Source organism: Poecilia reticulata, linkage group LG9, assembly GCF_000633615.1.
Source record: "Poecilia reticulata strain Guanapo linkage group LG9, Guppy_female_1.0+MT, whole genome shotgun sequence".
Lineage (NCBI taxonomy): Eukaryota > Metazoa > Chordata > Actinopteri > Cyprinodontiformes > Poeciliidae > Poecilia > Poecilia reticulata.
The window spans coordinates 8,204,063-8,231,740 of NC_024339.1; the positions used below are offsets into that span (position 1 = coordinate 8,204,063).

General features: G+C 41.8%; 1 protein-coding gene across 4 annotated transcripts in view; it reads right to left on the reverse strand.

Moving 5' to 3' along the window:
* Nucleotides 1-1,891: 1,891 nt before the first annotated feature.
* ncor2 (nuclear receptor corepressor 2) overlaps nt 1,892-27,678 on the reverse strand; it is a 115,859-nt gene continuing 90,072 nt past the window's right edge. For 2 of the 4 annotated variants that reach the window (XM_017306696.1, XM_017306695.1), the window contains exons 21-46: nt 26,752-26,869; nt 26,043-26,295; nt 23,209-23,373; nt 22,996-23,132; nt 22,226-22,322; nt 21,998-22,102; nt 21,159-21,250; nt 17,722-17,872; nt 17,472-17,615; nt 16,948-17,040; nt 16,646-16,863; nt 14,822-15,167; nt 13,692-13,892; nt 13,105-13,362; nt 11,049-11,198; nt 10,732-10,947; nt 9,671-9,845; nt 9,207-9,577; nt 8,290-8,405; nt 8,029-8,207; nt 7,822-7,950; nt 6,997-7,139; nt 6,859-6,912; nt 6,523-6,714; nt 5,308-5,487; nt 1,892-4,438 (exon numbers count right to left, since the gene is read on the reverse strand). In XM_017306696.1, the coding sequence (XP_017162185.1) occupies nt 4,248-4,438; nt 5,308-5,487; nt 6,523-6,714; nt 6,859-6,912; nt 6,997-7,139; nt 7,822-7,950; nt 8,029-8,207; nt 8,290-8,405; nt 9,207-9,577; nt 9,671-9,845; nt 10,732-10,947; nt 11,049-11,198; nt 13,105-13,362; nt 13,692-13,892; nt 14,822-15,167; nt 16,646-16,863; nt 16,948-17,040; nt 17,472-17,615; nt 17,722-17,872; nt 21,159-21,250; nt 21,998-22,102; nt 22,226-22,322; nt 22,996-23,132; nt 23,209-23,373; nt 26,043-26,295; nt 26,752-26,869 (4,474 nt within the window). In that variant the 3' untranslated portion in view covers nt 1,892-4,247. Of the gene's footprint in view, nt 4,439-5,307; nt 5,488-6,522; nt 6,715-6,858; nt 6,913-6,996; nt 7,140-7,821; nt 7,951-8,028; nt 8,208-8,289; nt 8,406-9,206; nt 9,578-9,670; nt 9,846-10,731; nt 10,948-11,048; nt 11,199-13,104; nt 13,363-13,691; nt 13,893-14,821; nt 15,168-16,645; nt 16,864-16,947; nt 17,041-17,471; nt 17,616-17,721; nt 17,873-21,158; nt 21,251-21,997; nt 22,106-22,225; nt 22,323-22,995; nt 23,133-23,208; nt 23,374-26,042; nt 26,296-26,751; nt 26,870-27,678 lie in introns of all 4 variants that reach the window. The other 2 variants (XM_008417496.1, XM_008417498.2) reach the window with 1 other exon arrangement.

Consider the following 27,678-nt stretch of genomic DNA (forward strand, 5'->3'; position numbering starts at 1 on the left):
AATTTAATTAAAAATAATTTTTATATATTTTCCAACTCCATGGAAATTTGTCCCTAGTTTTTGTCAACACCGTCATAAATTAAGAATGTAAAAAAATCAAGCATTATTGGGGGGCACCAGAACTTCTGAGGACCCCACAGCCTCTTCCTTTGCTAAGCGGGCTAGTTAGCTCTGGTTAGCTAATGTTATTCTTTAGTTTTTTCTTCTTTTTATTCCCAAGTTGCTTGTCACAACCATGATGTGTCAACACAATAACTGACAATTTACAAAACTTTGATGAAATTTTGTGAAATAAAAGCTTAATTTTGGTATATTGTAAATATTTCATGGACCTGATGAGCTACAATATGGCCTCCTTCAGAATAACATCATATAAATTGAGGTAGTTTGGCATTTCGTCAACTCCATCAGATGTCAACTCCATCAGTTTTTCTGACTCTTTCAGTGAAATTGTCAAATCTCACTTAAATGTGCAATTAATTCATTTTAATGTATTTTACATAAATTGCATTACTTCACATGTACCAAGTTTTTCATTTTACTCACTAGTTTGTCATCACCTTCAGTTCTGTGTCAACTCCGTCATGCAGTGTCAACTCCGTCAGATGGACTTTTTGTTGTTTTTTGTTTAAATAATATTTATTTTGTTTCTTGAGAAGCATTTGTCTGTAAAATGTCAGATGGAGATGACAACGTTCTGGGTCAGGTCGATAAAAAATGTAATTTAAAAAAAAATTTTGCAACTTTGAGCCTGTACCTTAGCATCTTTACATTTCCAAAACATTATTTGTCATATTTGCATACATCAGGTTGAGAAATAAAAAAAATTATGGGAAAATTAAAACCCATTTTGTCCCTATTCTCAAGAATCACTGAGGTCCTAAAATATGGACTAGGATAGCTGGAGGAAAACGGAGGACGCTTGACTGCCTTCTTAACTGGGAACTTTGAGTGGCAGCATCAGGACTCAACATTATGTGGAAATAATGGCAACATCTTAAGACATCAGCTAGCATGCTAAGGTGTGGGAGAAAATGGCGCTATGGAAATGACGGCGACAGTTAGGATAAAGCTAACTTGGTTACAAAATTGCTTTAAAAAGACTATACGGTAATTTAAATTTGCCGTGCCCATCACAAAATAATATTAAGTTGAAAAGGTGCGTATGAGCGAGGCGGCCGACAAACCCGGCTCAGTTGTACCGGTTCTGTCAGGAGAAATGGGTCACAATTCAAACAAGCTAATGTAGCAATCTTGTGGAAACACCCAAAGACATGTGACCCAAATCTTAAAGTTTCAAAGGCATTTCTGATTACTGTTAAATATACGTCTTCGAAGTAAAAATAAAAACTTATTTTAGCATTTCTAACTAACCTAAAATAGTTAAAGTTTAGTCTTATTTAATGACAATGAGGGGGAAAACGGGTTGTATTTTTATAGAGTATGTAAATATCTTGTTTAAATATCTGGTTTCAAATTCACCGTTCAGGCTCTTCTGCACCCGGCTGACATGGGAAGTGTTGTATTTTGGTCCCATGTGATGCTTTAAAAAAAAAAAGATCAGTTAGATTTTAGCCTACCATGTACGTTTTTTCAATATGCAAAATGTTGCAACATTTATAACACGACTAGAATACAGTTGGATAATCAATTCCACACTTTATAAACAGTTTCCTTATAATAGCTCAGGAGTTTCATCTGCTTCAATAAAAGAGGATCCCCCAGAATAATTCGCTTTTCAAATATGACCTGACTGAAAGATTTGCTTGCACCGCCCCCTGCTGGCACTTAGCCGTCATTACTCCAGACCTTCCCCGTTGAGCCAAACTCAACTAACCCAAGTGGTGAGAAGAGAACAATGAGCCTAAATCCACGTAATGCAGCTCTGACACCATGACTGGCAATAAGCTTTTTATTTAAACATTAAGGCAGTGTCTTTTTTTTGTGTGTTTTTCATTTTTACACTGCTATCCACAAAGCTTGCTGGTGGGCATGTAGAATTTAACCATGTGAATATTTCTTTTCATAATACCACCCTTGAAGCAAGCCACATAAATATTTACATCTCTTCAATTCTATATACAATCCTTGATATTATACAGTGGGTTATAATAAAAAAAAAAAAATGCACAAAATGGTTGAACAATGTACTGTTTGTCAATCATCCCCCCGCCCCCCTTCTCCTACGATTGGACAGTCCAGATTTCGTCCTTTTAGGTTTTCAATGATTCATTTCATTTCTGCGAACACAAGTGTGCAATGACAAAAAAACTAAAATAAAAAGTAAGAATAAACAATATAAATGGATGCATGTTAAAAAGTCATTTCAGTGTACTTTTAAAAACAACACGTTAGTCATCGCTTTAGGGAACAGCTGGATATGGCTTCGTCTGGTTTTAGCGTCACATTCCAACGTTTCAGCAGTGGCAACGATGAGGACACACACACACACGCACACAGAGGGAGCGACAACGTGTTTCTGCCTCTACTGGCCTCAGTAGGAGGAGCTAAAGCACGGCTGAGAAGATGGGCGAGGAAGAGGAGGCGGTCCTATAACAGTCGGGTCTGCGCTGAGATGAGCTAAAAAACAAACAAAAGAATAATAATTAAAAAAAAAAAAGACGCCAGGGAATCTTCTTGAACGCCTCGCACAGAAATACTGCCTTGAAACGGTGAGACTAATTTAGCAGAACCGCCTTCCCCTCCGCTTCCTCCGACGCGTACAGAGAAGGGAGGTGCAATGAAGTACACTTAAAGTAGTTTACAGGTTTAAAAGTGAAGAAAAACTTCAGATGGAGGTTCACGTAAGCGGTGCAGGATGACTGAGTAAAACCATTAAAGCTAAGGCAGTGGGGGCAGGGGGATGAAGGGGAGAAAGAAAAAAAAGCAAATACATTAAAAAGGATAGCAGGACGTTTGATTCAAATCCGTTTGAACCTTTGCGAAGCATTCTGCGAGGGGGGGGGGACAAAAGAAAACTTGTGCGTCACTTAAAGAACTTCAGCACTAGAATTTGTAAAATAAATGGCACTTAACACTAAGAATATCTCTTAACTGTACAAAATCTGCCCGGATGTGGAGATGTATCCACGCACCCCCCACGAGGCAGTAAAAGCTCCGAGACGGGACTCCAGCGGGCCGGCGGAGGCCGGCATGGGGGGGGGGGGAAGTCACAGAAAGATGGCTTTGTATTTCTTTTTTTTAATCTCCTCTTTAATGCAAGGGAACTCCAAATTCAGAGCTTTTAAACTTGTTCTCCACTCCGACGTGATTTGTTTTTCTTTTCTTACTGTGAGCGGAACAAGAAGCAGCGAGACGCCTCCGCAGTGGGACTTCTGCGCCGCCTCTTTTAAAAAAGAAAAAAGCAAAATGCCATCGTGATCACCTCGACAACTAAGTGCTTTATATGCAAAGAACTGTTCCGACAAACACAGACATGGTTAATATAAAAACAAAAAAAACAGCAAGAAAGTGTCACTTGCTTCAGTGCCATTCATCTGGCAGCTCCTCCCAGTTCCCCCAACACACACAGATTCATGACATCAGCAACGAACCGCTTAGTTTACCCTGTAAACCTCTGATATGATCCCACCCCACCTGCATCAAACCCAACACCCCCGCCCCAATACATCTTTGCAGATAACAGACGACAAATGACACCATCAAAAAAAAGTTCACCATCAAAAATGTACTAAAAAAGTCGCAGCTCACGAAACACAGGACTGGACTGACAGTTCCAGAAAGAGAAACGAAAAGAACCAAAAGCGAGGGGGGGAAAAAAAAAGAAGAAACCAAGATGCTGATTCTCCTCCTGTGTCCTTTTTGCTTGTGTTCTTGTAGTGGTAGCGGACCGCCGGCACACGGAGCTCGCCAGGAACAAAACAAGAGGGTTCCCCCGCTGTGAGAGTCGGGTCCAACATGGCGCCGTTACAGCCGTGTGCGTAGGCGTGAGCACGGAACGGCGGCACACGCCGAGCTCACGATGCGTCTGTGTTGATAAGGCCAGTGAGGAATAGTAGTAAAAAAAATAAAGAAGAAGAAGTGATTTGTCCTTCAGAGTAGTACTGGAGTGAATGCATAACACGTAAGTGCGAACGGACACACAGAGCCACAAAGATTCGTCCTCGTCGTCCAGGGAGGAGGACTGCTTCACGGCGAACAGCGGCGGTGGAGGGGGGCGGGGGAGACGAGGCGCAGGACTGTCCTCTGAGTGTTTTTCTGTGTGTGTGAAGCAGTGCGTTTTCTGGTCACTCGCTGTCAGACAGGGTTTCATACTGAGAAACAAGCAGAGGCTTGGGCTCCTCCTCCCAGGGGCGGCCCTGGCCGGGTCCGGGCCCCGGGCCGCCCTGCTGGCCAGACGAAGGGGAATGGGCTGAAACTGTCCCGCTGGGGAAACGCATGATGAGCGGGCTGTATGGAAACGGGGTCGGAGTTGAACCTGGGTGAGAGGGGGCAAAATACATTTTAAAAAATGGCTTGAAGGCGACATCAATGTGAGTACCGCTGTAAAACAGGATTTTAATTGTATTTTTAAAACAAATTAAACTTTAGGTTTTAAGCCGCCATTAGCAAGGCTAGCATAATTAAGTCTATGTGGTTTTTCTACAGAATATAATGCAAACCATTCATTTTAACTTGAGATTTTCAAAATGGCTGATAACATTTTCAATTACATTGAGTTTAATGGAAAACAAAAGGCTCAAAATGATAAAACAGAGCAAAGCTGCTGTTCTCCGATCAGCCTTCCTGCTACCTGCTGAGAGTCAAACTCTCTCTCAGACATGTCTCAAGATACGCAGCAGTTTCCTTTTAAATTGGCTTTTCAAGTGAATTCAGAGAGGTTAAAAACAACATATTCTTAGCTCAGTATCTACATAAACCAGCAACTTTTACCGTTTAAATAGCCACTTTTGTCCCCATTGCTACAAAATAAAACTCACCCAGAGCCACAAAACTGATTTTCTAAATATGTACCACTTAAAATGTTTTATTATAAAAGCTAACAAAATTAAAATAAGATTTATTTATATTTTCAGATTTATTACCAATGAAAAAAAAACGTTTTGTGTGTGTGAGGCGAGCCTTTTCTAAAAATATGAAAAATAAATAAAGTAGCATCGTTTGAAGCTAGTCACTTTTACAAGCCTGTTGTAGATGTTAAAAGCAGATTTTTGTATTTTGCCATAATAAAACAAAACATTTTGATTAAAATCGTATGATATAGTTGCGTCAGTAAAACCTCTAAGTCTGAATGAAGATTAACCATTAAGGTTCGCGACTCCTATCTGGAAGTGGCGCGCATCGTACCTGCAGACAGAGGCCGGTCTTCCCACACCCGGTTGGTGAGGGGCGTCCGCCGGTTGCAGTCTCCCTCTGAGTGGACAGACGACACGGACGAGGGACGCTCGCTGCCGGACAGACCCGGGCCCGGGGACTTGGCCTTGCGTCCGTTAGAGCGCCCGCTGCTCTTTGAGGACTTGGAGCCGCCTGCAAACAGAGGAGGAGAAACTCTGATGGTCTTTGGATGAGTTAACATTTAACTATTTTAATACATTTGCTAAGTTACATTTTTTTTTCTTACAAAGCTGATTAAATTATATATCCAGTTACCAATAATGTGTATTACAGATACAAAAATAATGGTCAAGTTAAAGTAATAAATTCTAAGAAGATCTTTGACGTCTTCAAACTAAATTATTCCACGAGGAAAAACAACAAACTTGGACAGAAATAGGTCATGGATGAAAGTCCCTTGTGCATTTAAAGAAATTTTTAATGTTATCACAGAAAAGGATGAATAAATGGTTCAGAGTCAAGAAGTCCCATTTTAAATTGTTCAATTTAAAAAGTGAAATCTGTTGACTCTACATTTTGATTACACACCGATAAATTTAGGGCTTTAGATCTGTTAAATGATAGCTATGGCTTACAGCTAATAAAAACCAAATAATCTCACATTCTCAAAAAAGATCAATAATAAAAAAAGGATTTTTAACAGAAATGTCAGCCTCCTAAAAACCAAAACCCAGGTTCTCCACATTATATGTATATATAAATTGAGTTAACAGGGTGTCTGCTTTTCATTAAAAGGTCATAAAAAGGTCTTCATTTCCTGCATCTAAAATTAACAAATTAAAATGTCTTGAATTCATTAGAAAAGAAACTTAAGTTGGACTTTAATATGTTCATAACAGGTCTTAAACTTTGCCTTGACAGATCATTAAATATTGTATATTCTATGTATTTCTGTCAGGCAAAAGTTTGAGTCGCGCTCACGACGCATTCATTGCGACTCAAGACGGTTGAGGCTACTGCTAACTAGCAGCTAACATGCACTTGCCATCTAGCAAGCTTGATTTTTGCCATCTGACATTGGTAAGTTTTGCGATGCAGGTCTTAACTTCCACTCACAATGGTCTTAAAAATTAGTACGTTCGAGTTGGTGAAACCTGCAGAAGCCCTGGTTTAAAAACAGCGGCCAAAGCGTGAAGCGTCGACTATAAAACAAGTAAAGAGTGGCACCTTGTGAGAAGGAGTCGTCAACCCGGCCGTCTGCAGACATGGCGGGACCCGTCGGATTAGCAGCGCTGGACGGGGAGCGCTCCTCCGATGAGTCATCGTACTTTCCCATCAAGGCCTTTCTGATTATGGCCTCCAGGCCGATGGAGTTGCCAGATGCTTCTGGAGCCGGGTGGCTGCGCACACTCACAGGCCCTGGACGGGAACGCAGACTCGGGTTTTTAAAGCGAAGAAGCAGTTTTTAACTAAAACCAAACCGAGCTCGCTTTATTTTCGTCAGAACACAGTGGAGTCTGAAAACACTTTAGTGTGAGTCAGTCTTCCTATTACACAGCGTACCTGCAGTAGTGGAGGCTGGCATATTAAAGATTTCCGTTCCTGGCTGACCGGCATCTGGAATCACAGAGGAATCGGAGGTTAAGATCGACTGGTTCTGGTTTTTAATGGGTTTCATCCGTACGCCGAGGCGAGGCTCACTGAATTCGGCATCGTTTCCATCGCCCGTCCTCTTCTTGATCATCTCCTGCTTCTTGGACTTCACGATAGCCGACGTGTTCTCCGTCAGCTTGCTGAAGAAAGCCGGAGGCTGGGAGGTGTTGGGTGGAGAGCGGGAGCCGAGCCTGGCAGTGGAAAACCAGCAGGAAATTCAGACACTTAGAATCACTTAGTTTAATTCCCCTCTCTGTTTTTTTTTTTTTGCTGATGACCTGAAGCTCAGAAATCAAATCTTTTTTCTGTATAGTGAAGGCACCATACTAAGTGCTTTTACACAAAATACTGCAAATCTATTGTTTTTGCTTTATGACAGCATAAAATATGCAATGTGCTTCTGACAGAAGAAGCCTCAAAATGACTCATTTTCAATATCAGTGATGTGTTGAAATATGTATTTAGGGAAAAGCAGATCTACAGAAGAAGCCATTTAAGAGCAAACAGAATTTTCTAAGATAGATAAGACTTTCAGCAGATAAAAGCAATAAAGGAAAAGTTGCTCCGTTTTCTCCTGTTGAGTTTTCAACAATTTCTTTATAATGAAAGATGTTGCAAATGTGTCTACATAGCAGGGACACAAAAAAGAGACTTTTCAAAACCGTTTGTTTTGAAGTCTCACACACTCACCCTATACATCCACTGGTCTGAAAATAAAATTATTTGAGCAGAAAAACCAACAAACCCACTTTCAATAACCTTTATTTAACATATAAAAAATAAGACAACCTTCATTTCAATCACACAGATCAAAAACTGTGTAACTCAACAGACCTAAATGAACATTCAAGCCTTTTCAAGGATGTCCCTTACCCTTGTTCCCCCTGCTCGTTGGGGTAGGAAGCCCCTCCCTGAACGTCGGGCTCAGAGTTGGATGCGGGAGGAGACACCGGCTCAATGCAGTCATTGGAAACGGGGGACAACTTCTGCTGCTGCGGAGATCTACAAACAACACGATTACTACATGTGATGCCGTGTTTTTAAAAAAATTATTGTCAAAGTCCGGCCCACGTTTCCTACCTCTCTCGGTTACATTCCCCACTAAAGCCCTGTGAGTAGCGGGACGCCTGAGCGGACTCCTGTGACGTGGGCGGGGCCTGGGAGGCACTGGATGGACGGGTCAGGTCCAGAACCGGAGAGCCGTGGTAGCTCTGTTGCTGCTGCTGCTGGCTGTCCCTGTAGTCTTTAACTATCACCTCCTGGACAGAAACATTAACATGGAAAACATTAAGGTGATGTTTTTATTTCATTCCTGGTTACGGTTCTTCGCCGCGGCCTTACGCTGATGTGCTGCGCCAAAGTGACCACTCTCTGGCTGCCTTTGACACATGGGGATGGGGGCTGTTGGCCTGGAGACAGTCTCTCCTCTGACGGGGGTCGATAGAGTCCTTGTGGTGCTGCAGAGGAACAAATGCACACACGTTAAGATCCAAAAAGGATTCAGTGAAACAAACCTGAAATTCATGTCAGAATTTGTTTATTCCTGCTTGGTCAAGTGGAAATAATGTCGTAATATGGATCCAGCACATTTTTTAGAAAACATGCACTGATTAGAGTTTTCTGGCCGATCACTGATCTTTAAAAGTCACTAAATATAGATAGCACAGACGTGGCATGGTGAGCTTCATTGCTCACTATGTTTTTCTTTTTCCGATATTCCAGCTGGACCAACCAAACCCAAGCCTTCGATATGACCTGTGCCTCTCAACTGCCTTTCCCATGAGTCTGTGAATGCATCCCAACAGCAGTGGGATCATCTACGTCCCTATAAACTGATGTGAATAAACAGAGACCGCTTAAAACAACTCTTTGAGTTCAGCCATGAAGAGTTAAAGCCCCAAGTGCCGTCCATGTAGTCCGAATGACAGAAAACTACCAAGTGTAAAGGAGAGTTTGAGATGTGTGGTCAAAAACCAGGAAGAAGCTGCCATTGGTAGTTTGCAAGTCTGAACAAAACTCAAACCATTTAGTAAAAAATGCTTGTGAATTTAGTCGATTTGATTTTAGTTGCGATTCAATTCACCATATAATTTATATTAGTTTTATACTGATAAAGTGTGTAACAGAAACAAAGTTAATGATTCAATCACCACTGCAGGAGCAGGGCTCCTTCGTATCTCGGGCGACACCAAACAGGTTTCAAGGCATTCCCATTAAACAAGAAACCTGAAGCACACAAAGCCGGCTGCAGCTCTTACCAAGCGTTCTGATGTCTTGTTCCTGAATAGACATGGGTTTGTTTTGAGTCTTTTCTCTACTTGGTGTGCCGCTGTCCTCGCGGCCGGACAGGTTGTCCGAATGGGAGGGCAGCAGACGGCCTGTGGGCGGGGGGTAGGAGCCGGGGTAAATTCCTCCTGGGCTGGGACTGCAAAGCTTGGTGTCAGATTTGCTGGAGGCGCCGTGCTGCTCCTGCAAGTGTTTGGGCAGACCGCCCCTGGATTTGCCTCCATCGCGATTCTGCTCTTTGGCTACGCTCGAGTCCATGGCAGATTGGTAGCCGTCAGGCGGCACACCTGTTTTTTGGAAGGAGCCATGGAAACCTGGGTAGCGGGATGCTGAGGGGATGGTCCTGGTAGAAAATAAAACAAAACAAACCACATATTTTTGCATTTTATTGGTAGAAAATGTTGTTATAGTTTTAGGAAGCACAACTCCGGCTTACCGTAACACAGACGAGTGTTCAAGACTTTTGCCTCCGGTGTTGTGCAGCACGCTCGGCCTCTGCTGCACGTTGTCCTGGGTGCGGGGAGACACCGGGGAATGCTGGTGGCTGTAGGGTTGAGATGCAGGTCTGCTGCCGCCGCCGCCGCTGCTGCTGGACAGGCTGTGTTCTGTACCTGAGGGACACACATTCATGTTACTGTACAAACATCTTCCCTTAAGATTCAATCATTAACACCCCCTTTTACTTATGCACATTTTGTTACAATCACCCAACTTCAATGTTTTTTACTAGAAATTTATCTGATGGATGTAAATATTGCTTAAGTGTGAAGTGTGGAAGGAAACAGGCATTTGTCTTTCAAATCCCCCCCCCCCTTTTACAGATAAATCTAAATCTGCGATTTCAATTTACTTTTACATTATGTCATTTAATACTGTTACTATTAATGTCGTGTGATGGTTCTTGACATTCTACAGCAAGGACAAGGTAAACCAAAATATAACAAGTAATTTTGGTCATTTTAACTGACCTGACAAGAGAAGCTTGGTCTGATTTAACTTCAGACAGTGAGAAAAAAATATATGTTAATAGGTTTGTGAAAATATCTGGTTTCAGCTGTAAATAACATTTTCCAAATGTATGCTTTGGATCAAATATTAGATTGTAATTTAATACAAAGCTGTGCAGTTTTAATATCAAACATTTTCAAGGACTTTATGCAGGAGTCAAGCACTTTCCAAACCTTGAAAACACTTTGAATTGAAATTCAAGAATCCTCCAGGTTTTCAAGCACCAATACAATCCCGGGTTCTGTATTCAGCCATCTGTCCTCTGACACTCAGAGAAGCAGTTGTGGTTTGATGAGACCAACATTTTACTACAGTACACTGAACATAATCCCCAAAGTCATTTTCCTTTTACTTCACAACTGTGTGCATCTGTGGTCTGATCCGCCAGATAATACCTCCATTAAACACATTTTGTGTTTGGAACGTGAGCAAACACAAACTACGGTTTTAAACACAGACTAAGGCAGAAAAGCAGAATCGTTCAGGTACCTGGACGCCAGATGGGGGCGTGCTCCACATTTCCCAAAGACCCTCCCCTGTCTCTGTCTCTTTCCCTGTCCCGATCTCTGTCCCGTTCCCGATCCCGATCTCTCTCTCGTTCCCGCTCCCGGTTTTCCCGCTCCCGGTTTTCCCGCTCCCGTTCTCGGTCTCTTTCCCGCTCCGACGACGACGCGCTCTGCATTTTGCTCATGTGTGAGGGGCCGACTGAAACGACAAAAAAAAAAAGATGGGGGAAAAAGTAATTTTAAACGGATAAAAACATATTATTTTGTCAGGGAGAAACTCGTAATAAAATGGAGGCGTACCGGGGGAGATGGATGAGCTGGTGTAATTCCTGGGAGGGAATGCGGCGTTTGTCCCAGGGATGTAGGTGATGCGATCCATCGGGGAGCCGGTCGCCCCTGCAGACGGAGGGACCAGGACGGGTAAGTGCACCTGAGAAAGATCAATGATCCCTGAGGAGAGGAGGAGAGATGAGAGCCTAATCAAGATGCAGTTTAATGAACAACAAACATACAAAGTCTGAACAAACTTCATGTAGTGACAGTCCAACAGGCTGATTTCTTTATTATAAAATTTTGTAATGAAAGAAGAGTAAAACACAGTTTGTTTTTTTTAGGTACAAGAAAGTTAGTTTAACCAGCGCTGCACTGGGAGGTCTGTGGTGGCTCTTTGGACCTTCTGCTCTGATTCTTAATAATAAAAAATAGTTAAGAACCAAATATTGTTCATGTAACAAATGTATTGAATTTCAACATTAAAAAAATCCACAAAGTACCTGTAATATATTTTTAGATATTTTTTCTTGCAATTAAGGTGGAAACCATATGGTTTTTTAGAATTATTTTTTACATGATTTCCACAAATAATGCCAAGTAGACTAAAATGTATTCATCCTGTTTTAGCAAAGGTTTTAGACCTTTCCTAAAGGTCTAAAACCTATTTTTAGGTTTTTTCAAAACCTAAAAATAGGAATAAAATGGTGGTTCTTTAAAAATAACATTTCCTACAGCAGATAAGTTGTTTGTTTTCCCTATTTGTGGCTCCAAACAAGTTTCATTTAGCTGGACAGAGGGTAGTAAAGAGTGCAGACTCTGGAAGAATGCAACAAATAAAAAATAAAAAAATCTAAAAAAAAGCATTGCAGCATCTGTAATGCAGCAACACAACAATTGTTACAGAACCACTCAAATAATTTAAATAGTGCCGTTCAAAATACCAATAAACAAAAGCTAAATTAAATGTACTCCTAACTTCTCCTTTGCTGAGGAAAATGTTTTCTCGTTGCAAAAATACAAACGATTAGGCGAGTCTCCTTTAGTTTTAAGTTATAGCTGGATAATCACATCATCGTTTTAGATTCATCAGTGAAACTGCAAAATGATTATGAATATTCTCCAATGCAGGCGTAAGTGGACCTCATTGTAATAACATCTTATTTACCAATGCATGTTGCATCACAAGCTCTCACGAGGTTTATTTAACACGCCAAGTGCAGCCACGATTGTTGATAAGTGGCACTGCTAGATGGCTAATTTTACAGTAAGGAGGCTCAGCTCTGCTCCAGACTGGAGGTGCAACACGTCACTGCAACACGAATGAATAAACTAAACTAAATCTGTTAGGAGATGAATTATCCATAAGTGATATCAACAAGAGAGTTCTGCAAACTTTCTCTTATGCAAAGATTCTCAGCAACAGTGATGAAATGTGAAAATTTTAAATTCATATCCTTGCATTGGACTGTCCTTTCATCTTCCCTCTCTCCCTTGCGTGATTTCATGACATCAGAAGCCAATAAATGTTTAAATGAGCATAATAAACATAAAACAAAGGCAGACAAATTCAAAAGGTGGTTAACCTTGGCACAATATCCGCATTACATCAGCAGCTCTGCTCTCTTGGTAATTATTAACCACTCAAATGGTCATATTTGTCGATCATTTGCCAGTGCAAAGGAATCAGCTATTTAAACAATGAGAAAGTAAAACGATTTACTTATGCAACCGTGCAGCTGACCGACGGAGGCTGCTGTCAGGTCTCATGTAAAATGATCCGGTTTGGGTCTGATTTCTACGATTTGTTCTCTTGTAGGGCAGCAGCTCGTGTTCCCTTACAACAACAAAGGTCGCCTCGTCTCTTTCAGTCAAGCAGGGGGGATGAGCGCCAGCTTGTTTGCATCCCCGACTATCAGATCAAACTCAGGCTGAATGGACATCGCTGTTGTTCGGTAAAAGGTAACCCTACCCTGTGTCTGTAAGCGTAGAACGCCAAATTCGGGTTTCAATTTGCCATACAACCTAAAAATAGTCCAAGTGCGAGTCAGAGCGCGGACGGGACTGGGAGCAGCGCTGGCCTTACCGCGCTGAGCACCAGCAGAGTAGGGCAGAGGAAGCGCCTGGTCTCGAGGAGCGAGGCCTCTGAGCAGGTCTGAGCGCTGCGCGGCCATGGCGGCGGCTGCGGGCCACTGGTGCATCTGCTGCGAGGTGATGTAGTCGTTTATCAGGGTCTGACGGTTCTCCAGGGCCGTCGTGTCGGGGAAGCCGCGGATGAGGTAGGGGTACGGGTGAGGGTACGCCGGGTTGGGAGCCAAGTGGGAGCGAGGCAAGTAGTAAGCTCCTGCGAATAAAGAACAGGAAATGCTGAAAATCATTGATAGTCATTTAAAGTCAGAGATGAGATATAAACTGATTATTTTCTCGGGTTGCATTCAAGTGTTTTTGCAGGTTTCACCAAGTCAAGTTTAAGGCTTTGTGAGCCTTAAACTTCAATGAAGACCTGCATCGCGACAGAAATGCACAAAAGAATACTGGCTTTTTTGCACAGAATGTGCGTAACATCATGTAGGTCACAATGTTAGACGCCAGTGGCAAAAACAAATGTCCAGCCGACTGGTGATACATTTACACTTACATATGATGGACAAAAAAAACCCCCCTGTGATTTACCTGGGTCGATGGCGATCCCACGAGGCAGCGCCGCGGGGTCAAAGGTCAAGGGGATGCGGTACATGTCTGAAGCTCCCAGGCCGGGCAGCAACCGTTCGTAGGCCTGCTGATCTGCAACGCCGGTGAGTGGCGACTTGGTGGCCCTCATCTCTCTGGGAGTCGGTGTGGCTTTTCGCTCCTGGGAAGAATTCTTTCCAGACCCTGAATCAACAGGAAAAAAATAAGAAAAAAGTTTGGAATCTGGATTTTATCAACAATAAAAAGTGACATATTTGACTGTGGTCTCATTCACTGCCTGTTACAAATAAAACCTTCGTTAAAAAACAAATAAAGTCATTGTTCCGTCTCTGTGTTGGATATGCAGAGTTCACACACTTTCCTCACAGGAACATTCAAACATTTTCAACCTAAGATTTCCAGCAGCACATTTTGGACAATAAAAAGACAATACAAAACAATACAAACGATCTAAAAAAAAAAAAAAGAAAGAAAAAAAGACAGTTTCACTTTATTATATGATGTCAATTATTACTGCTTATAGTGTCTTGTGATAGTTTTTTATATCCTACAAACAAGAAAAACTACAACAAAACGTTATGTTTTAAATACATCTCCTACACACCCAATATACTCTGACAGTGCAAGAATAAAAACCCTTCAATTTTATTAACGTTGTTTAATGTGCTTAGTATAAACCAACCTTTATTTAAAAACACAGATAAATTAAGTCATTGATAAATTAGGAATGATAAATAATCATTACACCAAAACAATCCAAACAAATTGTGTTAGGGCAAAAGACAGATCAAATGTTTGAAAACACACAAAGAAAGTTACAACAAAAATGTTCCTGCTGCGTTCTTTGGCTTTTAGCAAGTAGAAATATTTTTGTTGATTCCAACTAATCTAAAACAAGAAAAGTTCAGTCTTATTTAACTTCAGACAGTGAGAAAAAAAAGTCTGTCCTTTTTATTAGCTGTATGAAAATATCTGGTTTCTACTGTAAATAACGCTTTCCAAATTTAAGCTTTAAATCAGACATTAGATTGAACTTTATTGCCAAACTGTGCAGTTTGAATATCAAGCACTTTGAAAACACCAAACTGAAAAAGAAGCCTGGATGTTCCCACCTTCGTGTTGCCTTTGACTGGCTTCCCTGGGCAGCGGGGATCCACGATGCGACGGTCCAGGGTAGGGGGTCCGTATAGCACCTTTTTCCTCGTACCCCATGGGACTGTGGTGCGCCTTGCCTCCCTGCTCAGAGCCCAGTGTGAGCGGAGAAGAGCGCGGTATGGGGCTGGCCGTGCTGACCACCGCACTGGGCCGGCCCTTGGGCCCCTCCTCATACCGACTTCTGTCGGGACGCATTTCCAGGTGGGAGGCTGCGTTGTGGTAGGAGCGCGGCGAGCTGGCGATGATAGAGCGGACATCGTGGCGTTTCCCAGAGCCAGCAGCGTCCGGCTTTCCAGCTGCGCCCTGCAAGAAACAAACCAGCTTAGGACCGCATCCATCTTTACTGGTCTACTGTAACTTCAGACGACAACGAAAAAACTGAGAAATACATTTCAAATTTCTAGTTAAAGCTCAAAATCAACTTCAGTTTTGCTGCAATACATACATTTTTTATGTTCTGCAAAATATTTGGGAGCAAGAAAATAGCTGTTAAGATTATTTAATCATTCATTTACTCCGTGTTAAATAAGGACAGCCACACACCAGTTTGATATTCATTCAATAAAACTATATGATTGCACATCACCTCATATTTATACGCGCATTTGTTCCCCGGGTTCAAATTACAGGTCTCATAAAGTTAGTTTGACCTACATGTGTCAGAAGCATTCCAGCAGCCATTAAGAGAGCAGCAGATACGCGGGCCATTAAAATTCAGCTGAAGGCGTATTTTAACTACGGGTTCCTGAAAGTTGTTCTCCAGAACCTGACTTCCTGGAACCTTTTATCTATGCATGCTGTTCTTTGTTTTATGTGTGTTTCAATTGTCGAGTCTAAAACTGGGGCCGTTTATGGAGATCAGGGTTTCCTGATGCTGAGCGGGAGCGGCGCTGGGGTCCGACGCCGCGGCAACATCAGAGTTCAGAACATGATTGAAACTACTGACGTTGAGCTAATACAGCATTATTACATCTGAGATCGTTTCATAGAGGTCATACTTTAAATCCTGCTACATCAAACTGTGTGAAAATTTAGATTTTAAATAAACATACAGGAAGAAGCGACGGACTTTACAGGTTAAATTCCAGACTAAAGGCTTTGATGAGAGCGTAACTCTCCATTCCTGTGGAGATTCTGAACGGATATAGAAGTCTGCACTTTGTTTAAATACAAAATTGCCACGCTTAGTAAAAATATTTAAACTTATTCAGCATGAGTATCTGGGTTTAAATGTGAATAGAGTAGTTATTCACATTTTACAGCAGCAAAGCAAACAAAATGTACCCTGTTGCATATAAAAGTATCCAAAGTTTTATATTAATAAAGTATCTACAGATAAAATCAAATTAAATTTATTAGAAACCTAAAAATCTGAGATTTCCAAGTACAGAATACGAATTGTATATACAGTATATTAATATACATGACCAGCTGAGGGAGGAGGAGATTCTTGCAATTAAACGCAGGATATTTTGAGCCAGTGAGAACGGTTCTGTCTCTCCCTCTGTTCTATTTATAAACAGTTCAACACGATAAGCAGTTCATTTCAAGCTTTCTTGCCTTAGTAAGAGTTAGCCATGACTGGGTCGTAGCCCAGTGGGTGTGGGTGGATTTTTCAGCTCTCAGTAATGGCGCGTTCAGAGCCGAAAGAATCCAACTGATGTTTGGTTGGGCTGGTCGCTGATAAAGCCGATCCAGCTGATGAATCAGCCCCCAAAAAAGAACAACGAACACATTCCTAGCCAACTGTGGAATGATGCGTTTCACCGTCAGGCACATACCTGCGATATGATGCCCTCCTTGGATGATTGTCTGCCCTCGTCTCTTGGAATGAGGTGGATGGAGCGTCCAGGCTCCTTCACCGTGGGCACGATGCCCTCTCTGCCCTTCATTGGGTCAGAGAGGGAGCCGGCACCACGGGGCGGGGACGCCTCTCGCCTCATCTGCTTGGCTTCCCTCCTCATGTAGGCATCCTGAGCGTCGAGATGGCGGGGTATACCTGGAATCAGAAGGTTATGTTCAACCCATTTCTCACGTAGAAACAACGGACGGTATGCTTGGAGTGCATTTCAAAGCATCCTACCTTGAGAAATGGAGCCTCGGATATGATGCGCGTCCTTGTAAGACGCGTGGTGAGGGCTGTCTCTGTCGTAAGGCATGGCACGTCCGATGAGACCTGAGGCAAAGGTGGAACAAAGCACAGCAGCAAAGGACTTAGACGCTTTTTTTCACTGTGCTGTTAAAGGACCTTTTAATAAGACTCCAGAGAAAGAGTCAGTGATTGGAGGGGATTTTTCCAGCCGTCTGGTTCGCAGAGAACATTGCAGTGGATGAAAACTTTTTTGATCCCATGTGTGTGTGATACTTTTAGAAGTGATGCGTCGGACATAGTTATTTATGCAGGCTAAAATTGTATGTGTCTCAAGTGTGTTTATCAACAGAATGAATGTTTTAAGTAGAAATATTTCAGTCATGTTGGATATTTTTCTTTTTTTTGTATGAACACAATGTTAAACTCATACTGGCTAGTTAACATGTCTTACTGCTGAATGCTATATCTGTCAGAATTAAAGTCAAATGAGGCGTTTGAGCTCACTCCCGCCTTACCTTCACAATTGGTAGCAGACAGAGCGTCTCTCATCGGCAGCCCTCTGCCTCCTTCCATGACATCATAGGATCGCTTCAGACCCAGGATTTCTCCAGGCAGACCTGAGCCTCGGCCGTCTTCTTTGGGAGTCTGAGACTGCGGCCCTGTGATGTTCGTTCACACGGATCCGGTGTTTTATATAAACAGCTGAACACCTAGTGTGCTACCTGCCAGGTCAGTAATCTTGTTACTTAAAGCTCGTGTACTCACGGTCATACGAGAGGATCTGCCCGCTGATGCCCTCGTAAAGGATCTGCCCTTTAGATGGCGCCTCGTCCCGCTCCCTATCGGCTCGGCTGGAACTGTCCTCTGAGATCAGACGTGATATGGTTTCTCTATACAGCACATCTGCTGGTGTCCCCTGGGGTAAAGAGACAAAAAAAAAAAAAAAAGAGGCATAAACTGTGCCGTCTCTGCAAAAAGCAGCAGCCGCAGTCTGCCTATGACTTTGGTTAGGGTTAGTTATTATGCCGGTGCAGAAGGAACCACCGAACAACAAGCGACCATGAATAGTTTGGTTTATTACTCTCAGACTCGTTTCTTTGTATGGTACCGATCTTTAACCCTTTCATGCATAGTGGTCACTACAGTTTACAGCTGTCTAAAAGCCATTTTCTTGTGCTTCTTGTGGATTTGTATGTTATAAATGCACACAGACCACTGAAGTGGACACTGATGCACCATAAAATACACCACCAACTATTGGCCATCAGCTGCAAATGCAAGAAATTATTTTTATTGAATCCAATACGGCCGACAGACAAAAAAGCACGCCAACCGACCCGGTCCCTCCTTCTACTGTAGATGACTCTTCCAGGTAAAAAAAAAAAATATTGTGACATCAGATAAGCCCTAAAGAACAATACTACTGATTGATTTTTCAAACTTTGTATTTGGAGAAATTTTTTTTTACAAATTTTTTTCAGTTTGTCAGTAACAATGTGACTGATAGAGATTTTTTGGTATTATCATTTTGTTGTTACTTTCAGKTTAAAGTGTTCTCTTGTTTAAACTGTATGTGTGAACTGACCTGGAAGTCACAGCTGCCTGTTATCTTCATGTGAAACAGTTTGACCGAGATTTGAACCGGGCTCAGATCAGGGGCCAGATGTTAAATTGKTTTACGACCTTTGCTTTGTTTAGGTAAAATGTTTTACGACCTTTGCTGTTTTTCCTCTGCTGTCTATCTTGCCTATCCTCCCTCTTTGAAGTTTGAGAATAAAAGACAAGCTGTATCCAAAGAGAAGCAGAACGCTCTGTGAACAGCTCTGAGAAGCAGTTGACAGAGTCTTCTCCTTTTGCTTGCAGAAGTTTAGTCATAAATTCATATACGTTGTCTGTGGTTCTTTTATGTAGGTTCTAGGAAAATACCTATCAGTGACGACTCTTCATCTAATAAAAATCATTTATCTTAAGGGAAAAATCAGAGATCAGAAAACGATTCATCTCTGGAACCATCTCTGGAACCATCACTGGAGCCATCACTGGAGATGATTATGGGCTTTAAAAGCAAGAGGAATTAGATGAACACCATCCTGATGCGAAAAGCAGGCGCTGGAGGAAAGTAACTGTGTTTTCAAAACACAGGAAGGAACTCACCATCAGAGTCATTGACTTAAAGAAGCCAAACAATTGATACAGAAGCCTGGCACTCCACTGAGACCTGCTCTGGACAACATGGAGCCGTCTTCAGAAACCTTGCTAAACATAGTAGTTTATATTGTACAAATCTATGTATCATGTTTAAGCAGTTTCAGACTTCTACAACTACGCTGCTACAACAATCAGTATAGGAGGCTCATTTCTTCCTGCAGCAAATATCTTGCACATCGTTTTAACCAGACAATGTGTTCAATCAAAACATAAAAATGAGCACGAATCTCTGAAGCAAAGCTCCAGAGCTTCTAAACGAAGAAAAGGTGAAGCGGCTTGAAAACAGAACAAAACATTCGTGGGTCTAAACTAAACCTTGAATAACATCACTTGTGCTTGGCATGAGTCATATATCCCCACGCACTGATTGGTCAAGAGATGATTGCATGAGTGGATGGTGAAAAGGAGAGACAGCAGTTACTGGGAGAGGCCTTGTAATCTGCTGGCTGCAGCTTTTCCAAGAAGTGTTTACCAAAAGAGGGGGGAGAGGGGATGGATGTCTGTTTACAAGGTAGTAATGACCAAAGCAGTCCTCACCTGCTCTCCAAGAAAACCTCAAACACACACACACACATCCACCTACTAATCCGTCAAGAGTCGCACTAAACAAGAGGATGAATTTTCATTTTCGCTTTTTTTTTTTTTTTTTTGCCTTTAATGTTGGCGGATGACGGCCTCCTCTGCGCTTGTTTGCTCTCCAGTGCCAGTTGGACGCGGCACCGGAGTGGGCCTATCAGTGACCAGGTTTAGCCAGCATCGAAAGTACACGGATAAATAAAAGAGGGAACAGATGCAGCACAGCGTGTACCCGTTGCCACGGCTACGGATCCATTCAGAGCTGCGGTTATGTCACAGCGCGGCGGAAATCCAGCAGCAGCCACCGCCGCACATGGTTTGCCGTTTGACCGCTCACCAACTCTCGTCTGTTTCTCTTGCATCACAGGAGCAAACGTTGAGAAAAAAAAAAAGAAGAAAAAAACGCACAGAAGCCGCTTCGTGTTTGACAGCAGCTTGTGTGTTCAGAGGGCAAAAAGCTGCATTGGATTTTTTATTTTTATTTTTTTTGTATGTGCTTTTTTTAAGAAGTAGCGTAAACGATCAGAGGATGTGGGCGGAGTGCGAGCTTGTCTGTGGCGTGAACCTTAACACGGTTTTACAGTGTTGGTTTCAATTGGCATCGACTGTAGGTCTCAGGTAAATCACATTAACCTCAGCAAAGCTCTCTGAACTTCAGAGTCAAAGAACAAACAGGACAAAGTGTGGCGCACAACATGTGCTCTCATTTTTAAACGCTATTTCACGTTATGTTGGGAGGTTTTCAAAAAGAGGAAGAGGACAGTCGGCCACAGGACCAAAATGAAACTCAAGCTTGTACTGTGTCAGCACAATATTTATAATGCGCAATCGTGAGGCTGGTTGCTTTAGAAATGGCGTCAGTAATCCTTAGACCTAAAGAGACATTCTTGCTCTCATGCCAGCCAAATAAAACTTAAGAGTCGCAAACGTCACACGACTTTTTGAAAAAAAAAAGAAAAGAAAAAAAAAAAAAAGACAACTTTATGATACACATTATATTAATTTAAATAAAGATAATCATAAAGTCTAGCAAGAAAGGACTTTTTTTTTCTGTGGGACAGAAAGTTGTACATAAAAAAGTGCATTGTTTCCAACTTAAAGACAAGAAAATCTGATCCAAAAACAAATTACCAGTGCTTTTATTGTCATACTTTGTGAAAATTCAGATGAAATATTTCAGGAATAAAATGAAGAACTGCTAAAAACCTTCATTTGTTGTTACATCTAGCTTTTAAAATACTAACTGGGTCTTTTTAATTTTTTGCCAAACTTTTTAACAGCCACTGTAGAAGGTCCAAAGTGTCACTTGTGGCTCAGGAGGTCCCTGATTTAGACCGTTTCTGTGAGACCAGGTTTATGTTACTCCTCTTTTTCATGCGAATAGTTTTAAATAGTCTGGCTTGCTGGTCTGAGCTCACCTGTGTGATGGAGCCCCCTCGGTAGGAAACCACAGACTCTGGGGGTATTCTGGTCCCAGGAAGACCTTTGGTGATGCTGCCTCCTTGGACACCTGGAGAAGAGAAAGATTTCATAATAGCTGAAGGCATTTTTTTTTACTCTAGAAAAAAAAAAATACATTGAAAAGGTTAATGAAATACTGTGAAAGTACAGTTAGAACCTCCTCAAATAGGTCCTTATTAAATTACTAAATTATATACATATAAATTTGACAGCTTGAAATTGGTCCCTGTCTCTTTAAGAAGTTCCCGCTCTCTACATCGTGCCGTTTACAACCGTTCTTAAGAACATTGCACTGAGAAGGAACTTGATGAGCTCAGCAGATGTGCATTTAGTCCAGGTGTTTGTTAATTGCTGCGACAGCTAGTCTGGGGGAGCCGAGTAGGGAAGGCGGGGGAGGGGAGCTCTGTGAGGCGGAAGCTCTGTGAGGCGGAAGCCCTGCTGGCGACTGCAGCTCTGAGAAGCGTTAGCTGGCTAGCTAAACAAAGTGCACCACTATCACATGTCCAAGCCTCTCCCTTCCAGAAACACAAACAAACGGCAACAAGATGAGAATAAAAATCTGTTCCAATATTGGCTCAGCTTCACTTATTGGATTGATTCTGATACGTTATAAAATGACAAACACTGGCCGATTCTGATGCTAACATAGATGTATTGTGCATTTCTAGCAAAAATATTTTTCTACAATTTCTGGATGGGATGTTATTCCTACAAAACCACAAGTATAAAAGCACAGCTCCAGGACCAATCAGTTGTCTATGAATGCATAATAAAGTTAGGAAGCATTTGCACCCACCACGAGCAGAGGAGTTATCATGAGGCGGCCCTGGGTTTGATAAGTTATCAGGCTGGGAGGAGCTGTGAGGAGACAACTGCTCCTGCTTCACCACTGGGAAAGGACCTGCTGCGTAATGATGAGCAAAGTCAGTCAGATCACAATGTCAAAAAATAGAAAAGTATGTAAAACTATTTAAAAAGGAAAAAAAAAGTGAACGCAGTTGAACTCAGTTTTGGTTTTACTCACCAACTTTCTTCTCGATCCAAGACAACCCCATTGGTGCGGGAGGCAGCTTTGTGTGATCCAGCCCGTGGGCCGCTCCATGCAACTGCACAGGCGTACCCTGAACACAAACACAAACACACACACACACACACACACACACACACACACACACACACACACACACACACACACACACACATTAGGTCATCAGTGTAAAATACACCAATTACTAGACATGTCAGGGTAACGAATTTAATTGGACGATAAATTCTCCCAAAAGTTATTGCGATAAACGATAATATTGTTGTTTTGGGGCCATTGTCAAGTGATATAAAGGGAATGGTATAATAAAACAAGAAAAGATGCTTAAAGATGAGTAACCTTTCAATTCCAATGAACATTTAACAGTGGAGCTGGAAGACATTTTAAATACCCAAAATAAATAAACAAAACAGAAACAACAGATAAAATTAATTATAAAATCTCTAACGAAAACTGTAATCCAAAAAAACAAAAGGGCTAGTTGAGACCAAAGCTTTTGTCATACAAGTTTTTGGTAGAAAGAGAGAGACAAGAAAAACGAAAAATCATGCGAATGGAAATTATTGAGCTCGTTTTATTTTATTGCTTATTGCAACAGGCCTATCAATTACATCATCACTGCTCTTCCTTTTAAAAAATGTTAATATCTCAAAAAAATAATTGTTCGAAACATCAAAACTGAGTGTACACCGTATTTGTTTCTGCAAATCGACTATAAAACTGCTTAGCTCATCGTTGTGGTGACGTACCTGCGTGATGGAGCCTCCAGGCTTGTTAGAGGAAATGAGCGGTGGCGGGTCAGGCATGGAGAGGGGTCTCACTGCCGCTAACCGCACGCTGTCCTGTGGCAGACCAGCGAGCGAGGGGAGGCCTACCTGTGGGAACGCTGGGAGACAAAACGATAAAAGTTATCCTCTGCTGGTGAAACAGAGCAGCAGAAGCAGACGGAGAAGATTCCTCACGGTTGAAGTGGAGCAGGTGTTGGTCGTGGCTGATCTTGGCCATGTCCCGCGGGGCCATGGGATACGGCGAGAGAACCGGGCGACCCAGGCTGGAGGTCCTGAGGTCGTCCGGACCCAGCGCCTGCTTCTTGGCGTCGCCGTGTGGAGAGAAGGCTCGGGACTTTTCTAAAACACCATCACATTGAGGGAGTCAGCACCAAAGTAAAACAGGAAGCTGGACTACATCTAGTCTAAGAGGCCCTCCTCTGTGCTGCTAAACCGTCACTGCACGTGTGAACTACTACTACTGCTGCTGCTGCTCTGAGGACAGTTTCTTCTGTTTATATAATGAACTGAAATCTTTGCCACTGATAAAGGTAATACAACCCTTGATGCCACCTCATTCCCACAGTGTCTCACCTCTGAATTAGCAGACGTGCATGCAGAAAAAAATAAAAATAAAAACGCTACAACCAAAACCTTGAGCTAAAGAGTTGTAGAAAAACACATCCAGGAGTCATGACAGGGACGTGGGGCAGGTGAACCTGATCGCCTAAAAAGCCTTTGAAGGGAAAAGTGCAGCGCTGCAGCCTCTTAGCATCTTTCTGTTGCATGCAAACGCATCTGCACAAACTGCATTCACCACGTAATGTTTAGACATGAGCTGGTATGAGATTCATCTGACGCCAGTTAAAATCAGACAATTTCACAGAATTGTGTCATTAAAACTTCAAAGCAAAAATGTACAACATGATCAAATTGATTTTATTTACAACTGAGCAGCAGATGGAGTTTGCAGTCATTTGGTCTTAAAGTAGTTTCAGAGTTTGGGTGTGATAGTTGCAAATTTTAAAGGATTTTAAATATATGCAGGCTGATAGCTACATATTTCTCTTCATTTTATAAGTTAAAAACACAGTTTGAAATATATTTTTACTGAATAAAAAAAAAACCTGAAGTGCTAATACTAAAACTTTATTTGCCTTTTTCCAGTCAAACGTTTCAGAAAACGTTTGTGTCGTTGCCGACAACCTTAGAGAGCACACTAGTAGCTACCGAACAGATGTGTTGCTACCAAGTAGTTGACTGTATTTTTTTTAAAGCTGCATTAATAATGGGTGGCATTTATTTAGTTTCCATACAATGACTGAGCTTTTCTTTCAACCAAAAATTTTAACAGGGAGCCAAATTTATTATGCCTGAAAGTGAGGAAGAAAAAAAAAAAAAAAAAAAAAAAAAAGAGTGCAGGATCAGTCTTTTCAGCCAGTTGACTGTCAGGTCGGAAAATGGCAGAGCTGTGTTCCCTTATAATTCAATTAGCTGGAGAAATCCCAGTCATTCCAGCATTTTCTCTGGAATTTTATTAAAATGACTTGAAACTGCAAAAGAAGGATGATAGAAAACATTAAAGGTATGAACGGCTGAACTTTTCAAACCTCGGTACTGATTACAAACGTTTTCTGTCCTGAGATTACAAAAAAAAGAAGAAGAAAACATGCAATAACTTTGAGTCAACATTTGAACGGTTGGGTAGAAAACGCCTTCATTTATCTGAACTAATCTTCCACAGAGTTGCACAAGAGCCTGACTGTAAGCTTGCTGAATTAAACTATATTCCCTTCTGGGTCAGTAGCAGCATCAGATCATTCATCAGACCCCCTCTGTCCAGGAGTGTCCCAGAAACGGTTAAAGGCCCTAAACAGTGGAGAACAGACTCAAGGTCAAAGCCTCTAGAACAGACCTACTTAAAAAAAGTAGATTAGATCAAAAGCCACTAGAGCTGCACGCTGAGCAGGATTTTAATGTACCCAGTTTTTTTCTTTTATTCAGCATATTTATAAATGTGTACCTCTATAAATAAATGTGTGAATACCTGAGTGTAGCAGGTCATGCAGACTAGGCTTTGAGCATTTAGCTGTAGGGAGGAACACTAAGGTCTTAAAAAGTTACCGATATCAACAATGTGGAAATGGTCTGTCATACTTTTTCCAACAAAAAATCAAAGAAAATCCAAAAGAACAAGTGCGTACGGCCAGGACTTTAACACGTTACAATATAGATTATATATATTGTAAAGCTTTAGAATGTTTTATGCAAACGATCCTAAAACACATGCAAACCGAATTCGTACAAGCATTTGGCACCAGTCTGAACAGGTTATAATAAAAACAAATATCTTTGTTGTTGAGCTTGTGTGTCTATTTAGTCAATAATGTAGCAACAAATGAGGATTCTGAATTGAAAATGTTGCTTATTTTGTCGATATATAGAAAATTAGATTAATCTCATACGATGCAATTAACCCAGGTTAAACATTTTAATGGAGTCTCAAGACTGCAAATGGTGGTCATGATATGGAAGCCCAGAGAGTCCAAACAGCCACCTTCATCGAGGTCAGAGCTAGCAAGTTGAGAACAGCAGGCCAGCTACAGGAGCAGATAGCCCGGCTAACTGATCAGCTAAAATAAGCTTGGTCTCTTTTGTCCAATATAACTCTGTTGTTTACAAATAAATGTATTCAAACGTTCTTTATTATGTCAACATTCAGAGACGGATAAATAAATATGAATAACATTGTTATAAGCTCGTTATTTTTAGCAGCCTGGGGAATAAGAGTTGCTTTTGTGGTTGAAATAGGGGTGATTAGATTGTGTTACGCGTTTCGGTTTACTTGACTTTTATGATCCTATGGTGTTGTTTTCACTCAAAGTTGTCATGCTATAAAAATCTCATACCAGTCCATGACTAACACAGAGAGAAATTGGGGAAAAAATCCCAACAAATATGTTTGTGGGCTCGTGCAAGTGAGCCCACATTTCACTCAGTGCGAAAACAAACTGTTCCAAGGCGCGTACCGTCTTTTTCACTGGTGGAGGGGCTTCGAGGGCGAACTCGGGGGCTGCTGGTGAGAAGACCCTCTCGCTCTCTGTCTGCCTGAGGGGCGTAAGGCTGTGGTTTGCCTGCTTGGCCAGAAGGCTGCTGCTGTTTGACTTCCTGAGAGGACTCTCCGTGAGCCATGGTGATCTGCTCCTGGTACAGAGCCAAGGCGTGGGGGGGCTGCACTGCTTTCCCACTCCGCGGAGTGCCCTGCACAGAGGCCTCTGGCATCTTCACAACGAGAGAACACAGAAATAAGACGGTTACATACAAGCGCCAGCTCCTCCCAGGCACCGACATATGGCTGGGCTGCTTACAGTATCTGATCAACGTGATAGTAAAAACTCATCTCTTATTTCTTGGCGAGCTAAAGTTTCACTAATCCCTGGCATCTCGTTTCTGCCCCACAAAGCAATCTATCCCATCATCGTCCATCTGGCTGCCTTATCTTAAACAAATATGACTTCACCATTTCACCTGCTGTAACCGCTTGATTCTGCAAGTTGAGAAATGAGGACAGCGCAGATACAGCTGCAGAGATAAACCGAGCTGTTTTTAGGTACAGGACACAATCTTGCGTCTAAGTCCCAAAGTCGTAAAGGCTGAGATTTTCTGCAATCATTAACCTATTAATGGAAGAAAAAAATGAATAAAAATACGAGAACAAGACCCTGCAGAGTAACTCACAATAGGTGGTATAGCTGCAGCCCTCTGTTTGAGCTGCTTCAGGTCCATGGGCTTCTGCAGAGACGATATGACCCCGTCGTGGGAGAAGTTCAGCAAACTGGGGCGTGGAGACGTCATCCTGTAAAACACACAGACAGAAAGTATTAACAGGCCGACGGGGGATGCAACGTTTCCTGTTTACTGAGCTTGCAAACAGATGACGAGCGCCATAATTTGAAGTGCCTGGTTCTGCTTGTTTTAAACATCTGCAACTGAATTAAGAGTATAGAGTCTGAATAATTTAAGAGCTTCTGAAGCTCAAAAACCAATAAAGTTTAAAGATACTTTGAAGTAGGCAGGTTTTAAATGGATTTAACTTTAAAACTTGTTTCTTGGAAGACTGTTAAGTTAGATAACCTGGAGGATGCGTGAGCGCTTGTGTCCGTGAAACGTCCCGACTACTGTCATTTATACAAGCTGAGAAACACAACAGCGTAGGAACAGTCGATTATTAGACCCGGCACAATAATATATCGGCAACTGAGGAACGCACAGACAGAAGAAGGAAATAACACACCAATTAATTAGCCAGAGATAGAAATGGGACAATTTTCCTTTTATTGGCACTCACCAATCAAAATGCTTAAAATAAATAAAAATCTGACTCTTTTCACTAAATACATGAAAATTCAAGCACATCAACAGACAACATGTTCTTGAATGTGCTTGTTTAGAGTTGAGCAAAATTTAAAGGTTTAAATAAAGGTTAGAGATGTTTAACCCTGTATGTTCACAGCATAGAACTAAATCAGATACGTATCCAACGGTTTTAAAAGCATCTGCAGTCTGACTTTTTTCAGACTGCATCAACGGCACAACATGCATTATTATTCTGCACCAGAAGAAGCCAGATGAGGTAAATCTGAATGTAAACAATGGCTGGAGTGA